Below are 21,442 nucleotides of genomic sequence, written 5' to 3'. Positions count from 1 at the left end.
TTGGGATTCTCCTAAGAACGTAAAAGAATCCAGCGAATAGTGTTATTTTGTTTTTGTCTTTTTTGTTTCTTTTTTGTTGTTTTGTTTTGTTTTGTTTTTTATTTTTTATTTTTTATTTATTTTTTTTTTTTTTTTGGGGGGGGGGGGGGGAGGTGGTGTGTTTGTTGTTTTGTTGTTGTTTTTTTTTTCCTGTAATATCTGCTATTTTATTTAACATGTCAATCTAAACATAACAACATGGAACATTGTTTTGACACTGTACCTTTTAAAGGTAAATTTTCCAATGTTGATAAAAGTTAACATCAAATGAAAAAAAAAAAAATAGATTATATTATATGTCTCCCCGTTGAAATTTTTAAAAGAGCGATTGCTACGGTCATGGCTTACTATGAAAGCATAGATATCTGTTGCCGATACATTGAACCACCTTAGGCGTATTCTAAAATGCACCTAAAGAACTGATATAATCTTTTATCAATTTCTTGATATTATTATCTAGTTAAAGATTAGCACCGACAAAGATACCATGGGCCATGCTCATTAATGAAAAGAGGAAGATAGAATGTCGACATGTGAATCACATCAACAATTTAACAGTAACGGCGTCATTCTGGCAGACCCCGATGGCTCAGTAGATAGATAAAAACACCTCACAAGCAAAAATACTCTAGTTTATATTTTTATGCCCCCCCCCCCCCCAAACCAACCGTGACCGGTGAGCTGGGTCTTTTAAATCTGGCACAAACGGGATCGTCCAAAACAGACTTGGAGAAGCCTTCACTAGGATTTGTGTCTCTCCAATCTTACCTGGAGTGACGCAAATTATGCGTCATTCTCTCCAACACGCAGTTTTCTTTTCACCACTGGACATACTTTATAATTTCAAGTGGCGTTGTCGACAAAGCGTTTAGTATTTATTAGTATAATACAGAAAAAGAAACATAAATGAATGTCACTTTTACGTCTAAACATGGCGAATATGATGCCACATTAACCGTGTCAGACTAAACTGGCGAAAAAAATTGGATTGGTATTAAAATTACTATGACGACACTTCAAGGTTATTTTTCTGGCTATGTCAAATTTGAACGTAAAGGTCAAAATCATGATGATTTTATCAACAGGCGTGAGATAATTAGCTAGCACTTTATAAATATTTTTATATCGCAAACTTATACAGACACACACACACACACACACACACACACACACACACGCATACTTACATTTTAAAAATATAATTTAATTATTTTTAATGCAATGTTCGTTTCTCGTTCAAATTATTTACAGCTCACAGCCCAACTCACCACTTTTCACTTAGAAATGAGATATGAAATATAACATTAAAACAAAAATTTAAATGTACGTTTTTCTTCATCGTTGACGACACGAAGAGCGACCATGACATGCTCGTGTTACAGAGTGACCCTCACTTTGGGAGGATGGAATACGTCGATTTTGTGTGTGTGTGTGTGTGTGTGTGTGTGTGTGTGTGTGTGTGTGTGTGTGCGTGCGTGCGCGCAAGAGAGTGTGCAATGCATTTGGAGAAAATAAAAGGTGGGGGTGAATTGATCAAATGCTCATCGATCGAATGTCACAGAAGGATGTCATAGAAATAGGAAGTAAATTATATGGAATCGTAAAAATACTTAGCTGCATGTACACAGCAAAAGAATTGCTTGTAAATGCTTTACACACACGTACAAAGTACAAATGTATTTTGTCTGAGAGAGAGATAGAGAGAGAGAGAGAGAGAGAGAGAGAGAGGATGACAGAGACAGGGAGAGGAAAAATGATGCGAGAAAGAAAGAGAGAGCGAAGAAGAGGAAGAGAAAAGAAGAAGACAAAAGGATGAGAGAAAGAGAGGGAGGAGGGAGTCAGATAGACAAGGAGGTTAAGTGAGTGGGTGAGAGAAAGAGAGAGGGAGAGAGGGAGAGAGAGAGAGAGAAAGTGAGTGACAGAGAGAGAGATAGATAGATAGATAGAGAGAGAGAGAGAGAGAGAGAGAGAGAGAGAGAGAGAGAGAGAGAGAGGGAGAGAGAGAGAGAGAGAGAGAGAGAGAGAGAGAGAGAGAGAGAGAGAGAGAGAGCAAAATAATATATTAATAGAGAATTAAAAATCACGAAGCAATTCTTAACTAAAATGTTTTCTTACCATTTTCTGGGCAAGTCTAGATACCCCCAAACAATATTCCACAATATCTGAATGGTAAAATTGAAGTTCAAAGTCAAGATCACGAACACAAAGCTACTCGCCACTTCAAACTGTGATGAACTGTTTTAACTCACAAAACGTAAGTTCATATCAAGCAACTCCACTCACTGAGTCCAAATTTGTCCGTGTCCACGTCGAGTAAACATCAGACAACTCACCAACTATCAAGTCAACATTAAAAAGACAAAATACTTTTCCGAAACCCTAGCAGAGCAATACTATCAACATTATATTAAGGGTTTTTTAAAAATGTGTTATCGAAACGTGACGGTAACGTTCAAGGGATAATGTAATTCGACTGGATCGATTTCTTTCTATTTGTACACTACGACGTCACAAAACCAAATACAAAAAGTATTCTGAATCAGCATAGCTAACATCCAACACACTCCATTATAATACTTCGCTCGGTACAAAATCAAATGGCGATGATAAATGTCAATGTCAGCCAGGTCAGAACTACAAAACGGGTGGATAATCTCTATATCCTAAATGCAGTCTATCCAAACACAGCAGTTGCAACATGAATCAAACGTTCCGACTACCGGTTACTATAGGGTGATACGATAAAGTTAACATAGTCAACAGGGTGATACGATAAAATTAACAGTACAGAAACCCCTTGTACACTTTATCCAACTTGAGCAAATTGTCTTCCAGGCGTTGCTGCCGGTGCTTTTCAATCAAAAAATATTTTATAAATTATCTATCCATATTATTATTATAGAGGCAGCGTAGATCAAGTCCGTCCTACATAAGCAATCTACAGAAGTTGCAGGTCCAAGTTCGTGGTACGATCATCAATTGACGGTTCTCCCGTTACTAAGCATTAACCATTCAGAATATTTCCTGTCATTTACCCCTTTCCGTCCCTTTGACTATTTATTTCCTGTATGAAAAGGTCTGAGATACCCTATGTATACAGTGCTTTTGGATTTAAAAAAAAAAAAATGACACATTTCAGGTTTGAATAACTCGAGAGCTAGATATGTAAGATTTCATCAAATGTTTTTTTTTTTCGGTAGGGGGGGGGGGGGTGTCACATGTGTAGAGTTTATTCAAGATTCAATTGATATAAGTTTTAACATTGTGCGCCCTTTGGTAGCTTAGCTATGACGTCACCGGCAGAAAGGGGTAATTTTGACATAAATCGTAATTTATTTTGGCTTTGTCCGACATGATTCTCAAAAGTAAATATCATTTAACATGTCAATCTAAGCATATCAACTTGGAACATTGTCTTGGCACTGTAAAATTCTTTTGTGTATGACTTCAACTGAAGACAAAAATAAAAGAAGCCGTTCGCTCTGTGGCACAAGACGTGGGACGAACTGGAGAGACGCTCACGGCTTGTCGGCGCAAACACACGATCACAAGTAAGATATCAGAAAAAACTTTAATAAATTTGAATTAATATGTTGAAAACCAAATTGATGTCGTCGCAGATGTTCTTACAGTATTCAAACCTGAAACGTGTCAATGATTAAAAATAAACACACTGTAAAATACGATCTATTTAAAATTGGCCCTTTTCTACTCATGCCATCGTTAACTCGGTGTTAAAACTTATATCAATCAAAACTTAAATGAATTCTGCATCTATGGCAAAAACCCGTTTGATGAAACCTAATAGCCCCCCCCCCCCCGCCAAAAAAAACCCAAAAAAAAACACACTGTATGTCAAACACACAAATAGGTCAGGCCCAGTCAGTGAGTAATTCTCACAGTATTTTGACCCACTGATAAAGGAACTGCATCACAAAACCTGACGACACGATGCATTTTTTTTTCAATAATCTGTGTTAAAATTGTGAGTGATGTTCATGATCTGTGGCTGTTTACTCCATGTGACAGGCAAGCACTTAAGGTGGATACGGGTCTTCGGTTCACGGTCAGCGGTTGATTTCAGGATCAAAGTATACTTTATTTTACATTTTCGAGTCAAAAATAAAACAACTTAAATCTTTATTCGACTACTTTTAGTAAACTGGACGATAAATGACGTGAATTTCAAAAACTGTATGCACCGTCTATTGATTAAAGAACTGAAGGCTCATACTCAGACAATTAATAGCTTTGAAAAGGCATCCATCATAGCTTGACTGGCAGAGAAACAAGAGGTCACAGAGGAACCATCAATAATTTTACATCAAAGTACAACATTGTTCAGTAAATTAAGTTCCGACGTTGTACACATTAGAAGCAGCAGCAGCTTCTGGTAGTTTCGTTATAATAATATCCTGATGATCTAGTCAATTGATGATCTAGTCAATCTAAAAAAATAAATATTTTAAAAATCAACACTCATGAACCGCATGGAAAACGCCCGACAGTTGCATCACAATGCAGAGTTCAACCAGATCTTCTGGCCTTTATCACAACGTCAACAAGTGGGTGACGCCGCTGGCCTCCATCATACAGTGAGTGATTGCCGTTAGGCCCTAGACCGCAGTGTTCTTGCTGCCACCCAATGTTTCTTCTTACAATGTGCCGATGAGATGGCGACGCCCAGAAAGCATGTTACACAATAAAAGATCATGCTTGATCAACCGGCTTTAAGAGGTGAAGGGCATTGCCTCATTTTGTAGATTTAATCAAAATGATGATTCATAGCAAACTCATTTAAATTAAAAGTAATTGGTCGACTTCACTCATCTGATCATGTACTACTTACGATATCTTCTTCAGAATTTGGAGTCAAAATACACGTCAGCGTAAGTAGCTATTTCTGAGATCGCAAAAAAAAAAAAAAAATAAAAAAATAAATAAATTAATTAAAAATTAAAAAATCAAACAAACAAAAAACAAAACAAAAACAGGTTGGCCAAAGTGACATCTCATAATAGACGGTTGATTAATCTGTTTTAGCTTGGGCATTTCATTATCAGCAATAAAATTACAAAACGCCTGTTGATGGTTTGCGTTTAAGTAAAATGTACTCACAACTTCTACCCGACGACAGATTAAACATACCAACACACAAAACTATGCGAAACCTTAAACGTTTTTAGTCTATTGATAGATAGAACACTGCGAGAATGAATCACCCAGTCTAAAAACAACGAAAAAGAGCTTAGTGACGTTATCTTTATTCATTCTATTATAGCATGTATGTGAACTGAAGGCATCTAATGCACTGAGAGCTGCGGAACAAAGTAGAGAAGAGCGTTTACGGAAGGGTTTATTGCTATGAGATCACAGGCGACAAGATACCCCATAAGAGGTACAAGGTTCAAAATTAAGATGATGTGATGATAATAATTAATACACTTCGTGTCCTTACTCTTGGCGATATTAATTGAAGGTAATAATCGTGTGTGTGTGTGTGTGTGTGTGTGTGTATGTGTGTGTGTGTACGTGTGTGTGTGTTTGTTTGTACGTGTCTATATGTGAGTTATTATTACAGACGCTTTCTATGCAAGAAGTAGTTCACTAACAACAATAAGGCCGGAGAGAGCGAGAGAGAGAGAGAGAGAGAGAGAGAGAGAGAGAGAGAGAGAGAGAGAAGAGAGAGAGAGGAGAGAGAAGAGATGAGAGAGAGAGAGAGAGAGAGAGAGAGAGAGAGAGATGGCCGATCGGATACGACATTGTCATTGTGCTTCGATCAGGAGGATCGAGTCCTGGGCAAGAATTTTAGCTCCTCCTCCTCACACAGCTTATGACGCTTCAGAATTATCATAAAGTACAAGATGCACGTTGAACATATTTTTTTTTCTGTTGGCGTAATAGTAATTTTTTTTTTATGAAAGAGCGCAGAGAAGAAGCAAGCTAGTTATCGAACTGAAAAAAAAAACAACTTTAGCTACACAATTAGATATCTTGATTTAAAAGAGGAATTTATAATCTTCAGTTTTGTATGCACGAAGATGCTCCATTAAACTTTTTTTCCAGATTTATCTAGCTAGTTCCTACAGAAGAAAAAATTCCATTGAGAAATTTTATTTAGTATCTTTAAACATTAAAATTAGAAATGAATAAAGACAACATTCGAAATATCCCCCCCCCCCCACACACATATATATATATATATTATATATATATATCTATATATATATATATATATCTATATATATATATATGTGTGTCTGTGTGTGTGTGTGTGTGTGTGTGTTAAGCGATCTATGTCTTAAGCAACCTGTCCTCTGTAACTCATTTACCCAAATATAAACCAAAAAAAATTAATTAGGTCACTGCAAGCTGTCCAGCTATTGCAAAAACAAACAAAAAAGTAAACAAAGCAATAAATAAAAGATTAAATGCATTATCCTAAACAACGCATAACTCAACATCGATAACCAGAACAAATAAATTGACTTTGGAATGCTCAATACAAGAGAGAATAAATCTCAAATAAACTATTGTTGTATAGACACCATAGACTTGCAAACCACCCCCCCCCCCCTCCCCCCAAAAAAAAAGAAAAGAAAAAAAACAACACGGAATCCAATGGTAAGTCACCCCATATAATTCAATCAATATTAATACATAGAATATGACTATGACAAACTGAACCAATGACGAAATTTATGTTTATAAATTATTTATATTTATACTTTATTTATACTTATTTTCTGGTTACTGAACCAATTCGTATTCCTGTTATTGCTGCTGATGCTACTGCTACTACTGCTGCTGCTACTGCTACTGCTACTACTACTACTACTACTACTACTATTAAAACAGTGAAGTATGACGATCATTACAGATTTGTGTTAAGCGATCTATGTCTTAAGCAACCTGTCATCTGTCACTCATTTACCCAAATATAAACAAAACAAATTAATTAAGTCACTTCAAGCTGTCCAGCTATTGCAAAAACAAAGAAAAATAGTAAACAAAGCAATAAATAAAAGATTAAATGCATTATCCAAAACAACGCATAACTCAACATCGACAATCAGAACAAATAAATTGACTTTGAATGCTAAATACAAGAGAGAACAAATCTCAAATAAACTATTGTTGTATAGACACCATAGACTTGCAACAACAAAAAAAGACCCCCCCCCCCCCCAAAAAAAAAAAAAAAAACCCCAAAAAAACACGGAATCCAATGGTAACCCCCCCCCCCCCCCCCCCCCCAAAAAAAAAAAAATAATAAATCCCCACGAATGTAGACACTCCTGTCTCTATTTGAAATTGAATGTAAACAGAGATATGCATGATCACCTATTAAAGAACAATCGAAGATATATTGCACTTCTATTTATTATTTATTTGTTGATGGGGTGGCCGAAATCCATCATTACTTGCAGTACAAACATTTTTTTTTAAATCCTCCAAAATTACTTCAAGTAGTTTCAGTACAGATCAATATAAAATTCCACCAAACTCATGCCTTACTTATCTATTTTAATATGAAAGAAATTGATTAATTATATTCTCTAAAAAATGATAAAGCACATCATTTATGAGTGTGTGCGTGTGTGCATTTGTGAGCGAATGTGTGTCTGTTCGTCTACGTGTATGTGTGCTTTTCAAAAACACATTCGATGTACTAACAATGCTTTTTTAATGACCCCCCCCCCCCAAAAAAAAAAAAAATCAACAAACATCAACAAAAAAAAAACAAACAAACAAACAAGACGACATAAAGTGCATCAACAGTTTTGTGTACTTTATTTCAAGTCTGGTAACCAAAAACATTATAATTACAAGCCCCTTTAACAGTATAACTTGTTAGAATAGGGAAATCTTCGATTATTGTACTTATTTTTGTTTTGTTAGAAGGTTAGTGTGGGATTCGAGGGTAAAATATGTTCCTTTATTTACATTGGAACAGTAATCACAATCTATGGCTTGATTGCCAGACTTCTAAAAGTACACAAAATCAACCAGGATACGTACATCGGCCACATCCATTGTGAAAAGTAAACAAATTCTATAATTGGAATTTGTGTTGTTTATTATCAGCTTACGTATCCAGGGATAATCAATCAGGCAAATCCTCTACCTGAAAATGACGACAGAGAACAGTAAAAAGGAATAAAAGAACTTTCATGTCAACTAAAATAAACAAAAATAAAATAAAGTAAACCAAACAATAATAAAGAATTTTAAAAAAGGAAAAGTAAAAGAGAAAAAAAAAAAGAAGAAAAAGAAAGAATATGAAACTAAATACAAAAAGATATCATGATAAAATATGTTTAAGGACCAGAGAAAATAAGATCTTAAGGCAAATGTTTTGTATCTTTTTGCTTAATCATTATCTATATGAATAAAGAACAGGATACATAAGTAGGATAATGCTGAACCGTTGCACTATCCAAGCCAAGCATTGAGTATGCATTGATAACTAAGATATGCGGAGTCTTCGACTGAGCGGGACGTAACTTGTCTTTACATTATGATGATCAGCATCATTATCATCACTATTCACTTAAAGGTGTAAGGTAAGCAACTCAGTAATATTAGACAACTGTAGTGTACCGTACTCCTATAATATGAGCGACATGCTTTCATACTAAGCTGAGTTCCAGTCGCAATCCTAAATTCAAATCATGCCTAAACTGAATGTCAGTTCCAGTCTTAAGCACTAAACCGAAAAGTCACTGATTATGTCAAAGAAATATTGATATATGCGGTCGTAAATGAATGGACGGCTCTTTTCCTTTTTTTTTTTTTTGGTTTGTTGGTTTGTTTTGTGTTTCTTTGTAAGCTCCAAAATTGAGCTTCCTTCAATATATTTATTTAAGGACAGAATCCAATAGAAAGATAATACTTTCATTCTAAAATTTGATAGACATCACAACTCTTCGGCATTTTGAAAATTTTGTGTTAATTCGGCCACAATAGTTGAAGTTCCCAATGTAAATAAAACGATGGGGAGTTACAGTTGTACTCGACTCAAGGGAAACAGCCGAGGATAATATATTCGTGACGTCATCGGCATTTGGTCTATGGCGACTACCAATTTTATCTCCTAAAAATGACGAGATTTTAGAGTTTCTAGGCAGCAGAATTGCGAATGGAATGGGAGCTATGTCATTGCCGCCGAGTTTAAACCATCTGCTGCTGCCGCCAAGGTTCCAGTTTGGAGACATTGACCTGAAGGTAAGGCTTAAAGACACATTAAGCTAATATGACACATGATTTATAACATCACTATCAGAGATAATATAATTCGAATCAAAGGTAGGTGGCTCAAATTACTCCCACTATAAGACCCGAATCCTAAGTTCCCGAAAGTCCATCTTCTGGTGTTATCTGAAAGACAGAGAAAAGCAAGTCTTCCAAGAAAGCTAGCGGGATCAGGTGCCTCTGGAGGCGTCCGCTCTGACAGTGTTTTTACGTAGGGGAGGGAGTACTACACTCCTATATTGTGTAGAAGCAGAAACGTGGAGAAGGTTGATGTAACACCCTGTAAATCAATGCATATAGCGTCGGGAATGCAATCAATAACACCCAAAGAGTTGGGCCCGGTTAAGGCAAAATAGTGGATGTACAAGCCGAGATCCGGCGGCCCTTGTACTAACTTCAACGACTTCGGAAAGGGAAACAATTGAGTGTATAATTAGAAGAACAGGTTCCTTACAAGGTTCTCTGACGGATAAATCGCTTGTGACGAAATACAATTGAACGTTGTACACCGTAATGGAATGTTCGTATGTGAGCATTGGATACGGAGATATTTATGTAAGATAAAATAAATTAAAAAGTAAAGGATTAATTTGATATATAATCAAAATAAAATAAATTAATAATTAAATAATTCATAACAGGATCGATGGCTCAATGACCGTCGCCCGGGATACGTTAGGACCCGATCACGAAGGTCATCAATTTAGTCTTGCCGACTTCGGTCGGTATACATAATATAACAAAATAGCACGCCCATTGAGCAGACTGTGATTGTGGTCGAAGCTCCCTTCAACATCGTGTGAAGCATGACATAACAATTTGTACTTATATATATCTATCAATTCGATAGCCAGTTAGGTTAATAATTAGGTACCTGTTTTCGTCTCTCTATCGACACATTGTTCGAAAACTTATCAAGAAACTAGTGGCCAGTTTTGATAAGCCCGAGTCAAACACCGGTCACGGGTTCATGGGTCAATGGTCACCAAATATCCGACCAATGGACACCGCTCAGAAACTATTTACACCCAACTTGGGTAGAAATTAGGCAATGGGGCTATCCAATCTGTTTCACGGGTAAGCACTTTTTGAAATTCATAAAAATTGATAACGCGTGGTCTAAGAGATGAAACTAACATTGGATCAAGAACAGCTATATAACTTAGATTCTAATAGTACGATTGGGTACTAGTTGGCTCGGTCTTGACACAATGAAAAGGCTGAACCTGATTCTCAAACTCAAACCCGTTTCAGACATCCTGATCGCAAGTCTTAATGATTATCCTCGCATTTTTCTCGACCACTCAGCAAAAAAACACTGGTCTTGTTTTTTAAAAAGGAGGGGAGGGGGTGCCTGTCTTTAATTTTAACTCTTAGAAATTAATTAGCTCTAACAATGCTTGTCATCCAGGTATTTAAATTATCTGGCTGACAAAAAAAAAATCGATTGATTTTTAAAATACAACACCCTGAAATAAAAAAAAAACAACAACAACATTTTCTGAAAGGCCAAATATTCCCTTTTCAATTGCAAGGAATGTAAGGTTATTCTAAGGAATTGTTGAGGGAATCCGACTAACGTGAAAGAAAGTTAAAATAATATCAACGGTTAAGCGGCTTGCTTCTCTCGCCAGCCGGAAACCAATGTTTTGCAATTTCAAATTCAAAGGGGAAATATTGAACTTCTTTCACGGGCATTTTCTCCGGGATGGGTCCGTTATAAATAGGAAAAACTGAACGGGAATACCCAAGCCTGAGAAATTTATCGATCATCTATCGACGTCTAAGGGTATTTTGACCACAAAAGTTCTGACTTGAGCAGTGTAAATTTCTACTGACTAGACCTGAATGTAACCCCATTCTCATGCATTGGAACTTTTACATCATTCGATTTACGAGCGTGCCAAATACCATTCCAAGTCATAATATTTGTGAGTGGGGTCTAATCTTTAATCTCCATGCAAAAATGCATGCTTAGTGAGAATAGGCGAAAATAACGATCCATGCACATTCTAGATATTTTTTTTTTCTACCAATAACACAATATCTCAAAAAGAATGGTTATAAAACAATCGAGACTTTATTTAAATCAATGACATAAAACACGGCGCTCATGCAATTTTTATGCAAATGTTAGCAAAAACCTGTCAGTTCCATAAAAAATGTGATAAATCCCGGACTAAAATCTTAGAAATAAAAATAAGAAAATCACAAGGACCACGTAAAATTAAAAAAATAGAAAATAAATTTAAACCCAATTCATAAAATGTAGGCTTTAATTTTAAGCAGGATTCAAGACCATTTTTTTTTCAACACCGCAAATTAAGGCATTGCAAGCTATCTCCATGGTAACGACGTCATCTTCAGATTTAAAAATTATAACATATTTAGTCACAACCCTATTACATCAGCAAAACCAGAAACTCTTTCTCTCTTCTGCAATGCTGAAACAGAGGAACGAAGTATATGGTTCAGATCTTAACAGGTTTATTAATTTTTTTTTCTTTTCTTTTTCGTTTTAGTTGATGGACATCCAAAATAGCCATATGAAAAGCTGAAAATGTATTTCCAGCTATTTTGTGTATTGTTTTTATTTGTCAAATCAGAATACTCTTGTGTTATTATTTCTTATCGCTAACCACATCGTACAAATGATACCCATGGATAAATACGAGATGGAGTTACATAATTAGAAAGTCAAATTGAACCAGAATAAGAATGAGCATATAAATTATACTACATTCAATGTCATCAGATATCAATTTGACTAATGGATATTCAAAATGTTTACAGTCCTGTGCTGTCACCGGTAACTGGATCCATAAAATAACGTTTCTGTATTATTATTTTTTAAGCCATGAAGGAGGCATCGATAATTTAAGGGTAAGTTCTAATTCTAAGTAGGCAAGTAGCAAGTACACTTTGCGTTATAACTCCGAAACACCAGACTCTTGGCGCTTTATAATTTAAACATTTATTATCCTCATTTCCATGGATTTACCAAGATCAATGCGTTTCACAACGATTAATTTATTTCCTAATATGGAATCACAATCCCATTTCATACTGTACCAGCCGCCTGTTAAGCGCCATTTAAGTACTAACACTCTCACTATATCCGTCAGCGTCACTACCTGACCTACACCGGGTAGGCATGTAAGCCTGCGACGAAAGGTTAATGTGTAAAAAGTGCCTAAACCAAGAACAAAATATCGAGACCCCATTTTCAACGACCACTGACACCTATCCGGCCATTGACGACGCTTAACACTGCTTGGGTTTTGAGACAAAACGAAATACCGCATCACTGAGCTACACAATAACGGCTTCTTCAGTTTACAAACAGTGCGTATATCAATTAACCAGACCCCTATTACTACCGAAGGTATGTGTTTAAATGAAATAATCACAATTTAACCCCCCCCCCCCGCCCCCCTCTCGATCAATCGTATCAACACACAAAAACAATGTGAATGCGTTTCTCACCGACTGTGTCCCTTAGTTGTGTCCAACACAATGGTCACGCAATAATGAGGATAACCGACACCCAAACTCACAAAATAACTAGACAAAAAAGGAAATGAGAAGCTACAACACTGGGATTGGGATGCCAGTCCCGCATGCGGAGGCCTTATGATCATTACTTGGTCACTGATCAGGATTGCAAACGCATTCACCCAATGGTCTGAATGAGAGAATGTAGTGAGAACCAATATCACCTAACTCTAACTGGCTATGTTGTCTTGTGGTATGACACTCACTTTCGGGTCGGAAGGTCCTGGGTTAGAGCCCCACTCAGCGCATAGTTCAGTCCTTGTAAAAAGCTCTTTACTCACATTCTCTTACCGTACTCAGGTGTAAAATGAGTACCTGGCCGTTAACAGCGTTGTCTCTGTCGGGAAAAAATGTAATATCGCCTAACAGGCGTCTGGTCTCGTTCTACATGTTACGTGTTGCTGTTGGTCAGGGACCCTTTGTAAAGTGCTTTGAGCACGTTAAGTGGATATTGCGCTATATAAGAGTTCATAAAAAAAAACAATAACAAGGAACAGAGTGCTGTCAACTTCATTAAATGTATTGTTTATAAACAACCAGCAATGTTTGTCCGAGCGGGCTTTGAAGATGTGTCAGTGCATGTTAAAACTCTATTGGTTCATTATGATGGTGGAGTCGAAACCATTTCTGAACATACAATGAGTTTAAATGAATTTCACAGCACTTTCTCTCCTCATTTCGGAGCTGATTACAATTGAATTTATTTCATTGTGATATGTCGTCGTAGTCATAGCAAAATAAACTTGGCAAAGAGGGTAGAGTGCTCACATGACATGAATTAACTATAACTATAAGACGAAATAAGCAGACGTGCATAAATAATGACGACAAACGGATCTGGAATAGGCTCATACGACTTAAATAAATAAATAAATAAATAAATAAATAAATAAATAAATAAATAATAATGGATACATTAAACAAATTATTAATTAATCCACAATAATAAATCATATATATTTATAAATATAAAATAGGTACCTGTGAAGATAAGAGTTGAACGGCAATGATTGAATTACAATTTGCCTTTAAAAAATTCACCGAAATGAAAGACACAAGAGGCAGATAACGGTTGAACACGTGATATTCCGTATAATTTGTTTCTCCGAATTATGAGCGAGTAAAAATCACAGGAAGAATGTTGTTATCATCCCGTTAAGATTTTTCTATTGAAGATAGTTTGTTACATTGCGTGTTTTCTTGTGAGACCTGTTTGCCATGTCTGCTGAGAAGAGAGAAGGAACGAAAAGAAAAGTCGATAGATAGCGAGTAAGCGTATCGTGTGTTATGTTGGACTTTGGACCCGATGACGCAAAGACATTCACCTATGGACTTGTGTGTTAGTGGTGTTCGTATGCGTGTGTGTGTTTATGTGTATGGTATGCGTGCGGAGTTCGAGCATTGAAATATGTGAGCGATCATGCATGCCAGAATTAACGCCTTTTAAATGTATTGTTCTTTCAAACAAATCTTACATTTAAACGCAAACATCTTTTTCACTAAGCCAGCCATTCTTCTTGACGATGATATAATAATAATAATAATAATAATAATAATAATAATAATAATAATAATAATAATAATAATAATAATAATAATAATAATAATAATAATAATAATAATAATAAAGCTTGTTTTTGCTTTTAGGGTTTTACTGCGCTTGCGACACATTTAGGTCATTTCAGCGCCATTGAAAGGAAGAAAATGGGATAGTCAAATATATATTTTTCAAAATTTTAGATTTACAATTGAAAGCACACAAGAAAAAAAAGGAACAAAAAGGGGAATGGTTTAAATAGCGGACAGATGTAGATTCCAAGAGCATACTATCAAATAGTTTGATATCACCTAAAAGCCTCAGCCAGACATGGGCAAACAGGGTCTCACTAAAAGGAAAACACGCAAATGGTAACAAACTATCTTCAATAGAAAAAATGCAACGGTACATAATAGAGAGGTGATTTACAAAGAAAAAAATACCTCGCAAAAAGAACAGTATACAGATGACTGTTTCCCTCCAAGCCAAGGGCTCCGATCTGGGCCAGGACAAAACTAAAGACAAACACAGAAAGTAGCAAACTCCGAAAACAGAGAGGGGGAATAGAAGACACAGCAAGTGACCTCCTGTCAGCTATGTGAAAATAATATATATATATATTATGTATATATATATATATATATATATATATATATATATATATATATATATATATATATATATATATATATATATAAAAGTAGAATTAAACTTAGCGCTGTGTGAGTAGTAAGGGAAATGTTTGAGCCTTTTATGATGATGGCAGTATTGACAAAACGTTATTTGTCAGGTAAGGGCGATGTCAAGAGGAAATAAAATAGGGGTCATTATAAATAGCAAAAATTAACACGATGATATCTAAATAAAATTGTACATTTTCCAGAATTATGTCTCAACTTTCTTGGGTTGCATCTTTTGTACATGTATGCTATTTGGAGCTTTTTTCTTTCTTTTTAAAAAAAAATTCGCAGGTTTCAGTTTGTACGTTTTTGTTGTTGTTAAATAATAATAATAATAATAATAATAATAATACAGAAGAAGAAGAAGAAGAAGAAGAAGAAGAAGAAGAAGAAGAAGAAGAAGGAGGAGGAGGAGGAGGAGGAGGAGGAGGAGGAGGAGGAGGAGGAGGAGGAGAAGGAGGAGGCGGATAAAAAAAACAACCAATCAATGATAAATCAAATCAGACCAATATCTACCACAAAGACCTGTACATTACCAGCCTATCCCTCAACTCTACTCCCTATTTAGTGTCGTGCCAGACTCAGTGTCAATTGTGTTGAATATCACCCTCTTATTTATATCTTGCTTTAAGCCCCGAATAGATTAAGCATTTGCAAATGAGATAATTATGAAAATCAAATAAAATGAGAAAAAAAGGTCTCTCATAACCAAGAGAGGAGGCAGAACAAAATAATACATGTACAAATGACAATTCATTCATAAGAAATAATAGATGCCCACATATGGTCTACACATCATAAATTATTAGCTAGAAGGAAACAAATTAATGAATAAAGGACTGTCCAGATTGAGATACCAATAACTCGAAACCAAATAAAGTAACTATAATGCAAACTAGGCCTTGGCGTTGTCAAACGTTTAAATATTCAAGTGTCTAATACCAGCATTCATCTTTACACTTTTTTTCACCCATATGCTACCCTTATGGAACAACCTACCAGCCGATTTGTGCATGTGCATGTTGAGAATTAGCTACTATCAACAACTTCCTTTGTGTGAATTTATCAGCATGGTGGTCGGGCTAAATGGTTGTCTTAGGGGTGAAACGAAGCAAACAATGAACACTCAAAATGTAAACCCTTCGCCCGCATAACAAAACAAAGAAATTGTCTTAACAAAAAAACAGAATGTAATGTGCACTTCTTGTTGGATGGAGTCTGAATGAAACGAAAGCCTGGTGTGGTGAGAGGAAGTTATGATACTTATTTGTAGGTCTGATGATAAAAGCTCATTGTTGTAATGGAAATATTTTCAATCCAAAGCAAAATATTTCCCCTTACAACAATGTGTTTTTAAAATTCCTTAATTGTGTAAGGTTTTCAGACCTGCTAATAAGACGTGCACGCAGGGGAATGGGAATGTTTGGGGGAGGTCAGTGTTTAGAGATGAAGATTATATAAAAAATCTTGGACTTGGAGCATTCTTAGATTCAAAACTGTCGATTGACCACCAAATTAAGACTATGATCCAATCACTGAGGTGTCATTTGAAAAAAATTGGTTCAGTCGACAGTTTCATTCTGAAGATGTTACCAAGAGACTAGTCGTTTCTCTTTTATTTTCAAAGCTGGATTACTGTAATGCTCTGTTGTTTGGCGTCTTGGAAAATAAGCTCAGGCGGTTGCAGACAGTCTAAAATAATGTTGCCAGATTCATCTTTCGAAGGCAGAGGTTTGAATTTGCCACACCTCTCCTTCGAAGATTACACTGGCTGCCTGTAAAGAAAAGGACCAAATTCAAAGCATGTGTCCTAGTTTATCATTATCTTGAAAACACTGCCCTTCCCTACCCCAAGAACTCCTAAGAAATATTTGACAACCCGATCTTTACATTCCTCTAACACCACCAATTTGGCTTTCCCATGCATAAAACTTAAACAAATAAAGAAAAAGAAAGTGGAGCCAAAACTGCAATTAATTAGATCTATTGAGAATTAACCATCAAATAAAAAATGATTACAAAGAATGCGTGAAAGAAAAAAGTGAAAACTTGACCTCAGATATAAACATAGATGAGTACTGGAATCAAGTATCGAACTGCATTACAGAATCTGCAAGAGAAACTATTCCATCTGTGAAAAAACACGAACCAAAACATAAGTGGATGGATGACAAGATCTTGAAACTGATGAATGAAAGACGAAAACTAGAACGCAACAGCAATGAATATAAAGAATCTAATAAGATTATAAAACGCGAGTGTAAGAAAGCAAAGGAAGAGTATATTGAACATGAACGTCACAGAATTGAAAGACTAAAACAATCGAACACCAAACAATTCTACCAGTCAATACAAGATCTAAGTGGAAAATGCCCAGCCGTGGCAAGAAAAGGCGTTAAAGACGCAAACGGTAATATACTTACCGACAAAAACGAAATTTTGGAACGTTGGGCAGTATACATAAAAAATCTATACGCGGATGACAAAAGAGGGACGAGCTTGGATAAAGAAATCTCTACTGTGAACACGGGCCCCCAGATTATGCGAGAAGAAGTAGAAGCTGCTTGCAAAGAGATGAAAAAGGGGAAAGCGGTAGGCCAAGATAGCTTCTCAATAGAATTGATTGACGCCCTTAACGATCTGGGAATAGATATTCTGACAAAAGCCTTTAATGTCTTATATGAAAAGAGTGAATTGCCTAATGTCTTAAGACAATTGATATTCATTACGATACCCAAAAAACAAGGTACTATTGACTGTGACCAACACAGAACAATCAGCATAATGAGCCAGGCCACAAAAATTATGTTAAGAATACTTATGAAAAGAATGAGGAGCAAGATCTCTCCAGAGATAAGTGACGAGCAGTTTGGTTTTGTTAAAGAAAAGGGTACGGTAAATGCAATCTTTACATTGAAAACATTAATGCAACGGTCAATCGAAAAACAAAAATCACTTTATCTATGCTCATTGATTATTCCAAAGCTTTCGATTCAGTACAGCACGATACGCTATTCAAAATCTTAGAAAAGATCGGTATAGACAGTAAAGACAGTAAAGACTTGTGAAAAACTTATATTGGAATCAAACAACGTGTGTCAAACTGGATAATGAAACATCGGACTTCTTTAACACCGAGAAGGGAGTAAGACAAGGTTGCGACTTATCACCGGACCTTTTTAACATATATAGTGAAATAATATTCAAAGAAATTGAAGATATGAAAGGCGTCGTCGTTGGAGGGCAGAATATGAAAAGCATAAGATATGCAGACATTGGTACTCTGATGGCCTACTCTCCAGAACACGTGCAGAAAATTTTAGATATAGTGGTGTGCAAAAGTGAAGAGATGGGCCTGAAACTAAATATTAAGAAAACCGAATGCATGGTGGTCTCAAAGAATGACAACAACGCGACCTTCCACTTGTCAAGCAAAGGAGAGACCATCAAACAAGTAAAGAAATTTAAACATTTAGGCACTATCATCACCCATAACACAAGTGACATAGAGGATATAAAACAAAGAATAGCAATAGCAAAAAACGTGTTCCATAAAATGCGACCAGTTGTGTCAAACAACCTAAACTTGAAGACCAGAATGAAAGTAGTAGAAACATATGTTATAAGTACCCTTTTATACAGTTGTGAAACGTGGACGCTTGACAAAGAATGTATGAGGAGGTTAGAGGCATTTCAGATGTGGGTGTATAGAAGAATGTTGAGGGTATCATGAACAGACAGGTGTACGAACAACGAGGAAGTGTTGGAGAAGGTGAGAAAGGGAAGAATACTAATCGATAACATCAGAAAGAGGCAGTTACGCTTTCTGGGACATGTGTGGAGAAGAGACGGAATAGAAAAGTTGGTAACATCTGGGATGATCAAAGGAAAGAGAGCTAGAGGAAGACAAAGAATGACTTATCAAAATAACCTAAGAATGGCCAAATGTGACTTAAAAAGCAACACAGATTTCATGCGCACCACAGAGGATCGTGATTCTTGGAGACAGCTGACCTGCAACATGTTCAAGAGCACAAGTCACGATGGATGATGATGATGCATTCTTACAAAAGCAGGAACAAGGCCCTTTTCTCATTTTGGTCCATCTATATGGAACACCATTCCACAGAGCATCCAGGAATCCAAATCATTGTCTGTGTTCAAGACATCCTTGAAAATATTTATTTTTTTATGATGCTGTGTACTTTCTATATTGTTTTGTGTTAATGTGAAGCGTCAAGAGCCTCATGGTTGAGGACACAGTGCGCTATATAAGAGTCTATTATTATAATTAATATTATTATTATTTATATTATATTCATCATTAGCATGCCTGCATGTATGGAGATGGACAAGTATGATGGATTGGTATACGCTTTTATGGGTGGGGGGGGGGAAGAGAGAGAGAGAGAGAGAGAGAGAGAGAGAGAGAGAGAGAGAGAGAGAGAGAGAGAGAGAGAGAGAGAGAGAGAGAGAGAGAGAGTTGTTCGTGTTCTGTTGACAGTTTATGTGAGTGTGGGAGACAAACCGAGAGTGATAGAAATTGCGAGTTTGTGTTTTTGATTAGACAAATATAAAAGAATACAACAACAAACAACATTAAAAAAAAAAATAACAAACTAAAATAAAGACTGAACTTTTCAGAGTGCGGAATTATCCGGTGATAACAGACATCCGAGTTTCAGGTGTCGAATTATCTGGTGACAATATACACCTCAGTTTTGGGTGTCGGATAATTTGGTGACAAAATACACCTGAGTTTCGGGTGATGAATTACACTCCCATAATTATAATAATCGGGAGGGAGGCCTACCATAGTTTCGCAGCACTTTTATACATATTACTTAAGGTCAGGCTAGGCGTGCTGTGAAACTACGGAAGTCCTTCCCGTGGGGTGATTAAAGACAGACATAATCACAGTAAATATTTCAGATCAACCTGCCATTTTCTGCCAAAGACACCCAGGAGTTTACTATACACATAAACTTTGACAAAAGCAACTAAAATCTATACATTTATGTTAATTTCAATCTATACCAAGGTTTATAATTTTTTTTTAATGTCTTTGATTTGAAGGCCAGCATTCCCATATCTTGCCTACTAAGACTAAGTAAATAAATATAGTAGTCCTTCACTGCCATTAGTCCTGTGGATTCAGAGTTTATTCCAGTTACTATAGCATGAAACAGACTATAGCAATTGCTCACTATCAAAAGAACTTTCGACTAGATCTAAGGGACTCGGGTACCCAATAACTGACACGGGGGTTAGAAATAAATCTGGACTTCATCCGAGATCGATATCTCTTCCATTGCATATGAAGCGAGTGCCCTACCAACTGAGCTATCAAGACTTCCCAACACACACAATCACACATACTCATACACATTTATTTGCTGTATGTGTATATATATGTGTGTGTGTGTGTGTGTCTTGGAGGTTTGTGTAAATGTATGACAGTTTCACACTATTCTATTAGTCACTATAACATTTTATATCTCCTGGTGGAACAATGATAAAGGATATTCATGGCAGAAGAGAGAAGGGTGAGAGCTCTGCCATTAGCATGATCATGTGAGAAAGTAAGTTGATTGCAGTGACTGCAATCAAATTGAACTTCCAATCTCTGACTTACCAATGTCATGTGTGTACCTAAGTATCATTATTAAGTGGAAAGCTGTGTTTCCGCAAGCACATTGGAGTCCGGATAGCCACGGGAGACTATTCAGACTCGAGTCCGAATTGTCAGTGATATGTCACTTCGTAGTAGTAGTAAGTGGAATTGCCCTTACTGACTTACTGCCTTACTTAACTTATAGACGTCTAGAGTTTATAATAGAGAGTCTAAAAAAGTTAATTTAGTTAGACAAGATACTTTCTAAAGTTAAAAGCATTATAAGTTCAAAGGAGAAAAAGGGAAAATGGTAAAGTACAATACATAGAGTCAAGTTAGTAGGATCGGGATCTATCTAAGAAGCTAGGCAGTTAAGTTAGTGTACATCGAGATTAGCAGTGTCAGTTCAGTCAAATTGCCTAGACTTGACGTCTATTAATTCGGGGTAATTTATTACGATTACTCTTCAAAATTTAATTACAAAATGTATTAAATCACTCACCATATAGGGCTGGTGATAGTCCTCGAATAAAGGACGATTGAGAATGATTGAAGCAAGAAGATTAAAGAACAACAACAAAAATTCCGAGTCTGAAAAACTCTGAACTCTGAATGACAAAAGGGTAGCCTAGCAGAACGAACAAGCCGGCCAACAATATTTCTCCGGTGATTTGTTACGGTCTGTTCAAACTGTTATTGTCAGAATAATATGTTGCCAAAATAGATAGAAATATTAAGTAAATACCCAAAACTACTATTTAG

At 36.1% G+C, this 21,442-nt stretch overlaps 1 protein-coding gene across 6 annotated transcripts in view; it reads right to left on the bottom strand.

The window, feature by feature from the left end:
- The window catches only part of LOC144973240 (long-chain-fatty-acid--CoA ligase 5-like), a 91,907-nt gene extending 70,469 nt beyond the window's left edge, over positions 1 to 21,438 (bottom strand). The window contains exons 1-3 of one of the 6 annotated variants that reach the window (XM_078915417.1): positions 14,076 to 14,166; positions 13,831 to 14,015; positions 8,062 to 8,167 (exon numbers count right to left, since the gene is read on the bottom strand). In XM_078915417.1, the coding sequence (XP_078771543.1) occupies positions 8,062 to 8,076 (15 nt within the window). In that variant the 5' untranslated portion in view covers positions 8,077 to 8,167; positions 13,831 to 14,015; positions 14,076 to 14,166. Of the gene's footprint in view, positions 1 to 2,154; positions 2,980 to 5,157; positions 5,275 to 8,061; positions 8,168 to 13,830; positions 14,167 to 21,182 lie in introns of those variants that run through there. The other 5 variants (XM_078915418.1, XM_078915421.1, XM_078915419.1 and 2 more) reach the window with 5 other exon arrangements.
- Between the last annotated feature and the right edge of the window lie 4 nt (positions 21,439 to 21,442).

The sequence above is a fragment of the Berghia stephanieae genome, chromosome 5, assembly GCF_034508935.2.
Source record: "Berghia stephanieae isolate SIO BIC M18660-M18661 chromosome 5, UCSD_Bste_1.3, whole genome shotgun sequence".
Taxonomy (NCBI): domain Eukaryota; kingdom Metazoa; phylum Mollusca; class Gastropoda; order Nudibranchia; family Aeolidiidae; genus Berghia; species Berghia stephanieae.
The sequence above is the reverse complement of the archived record's forward strand: the minus strand, read 5'-3'. Positions and strand labels throughout refer to the sequence as shown.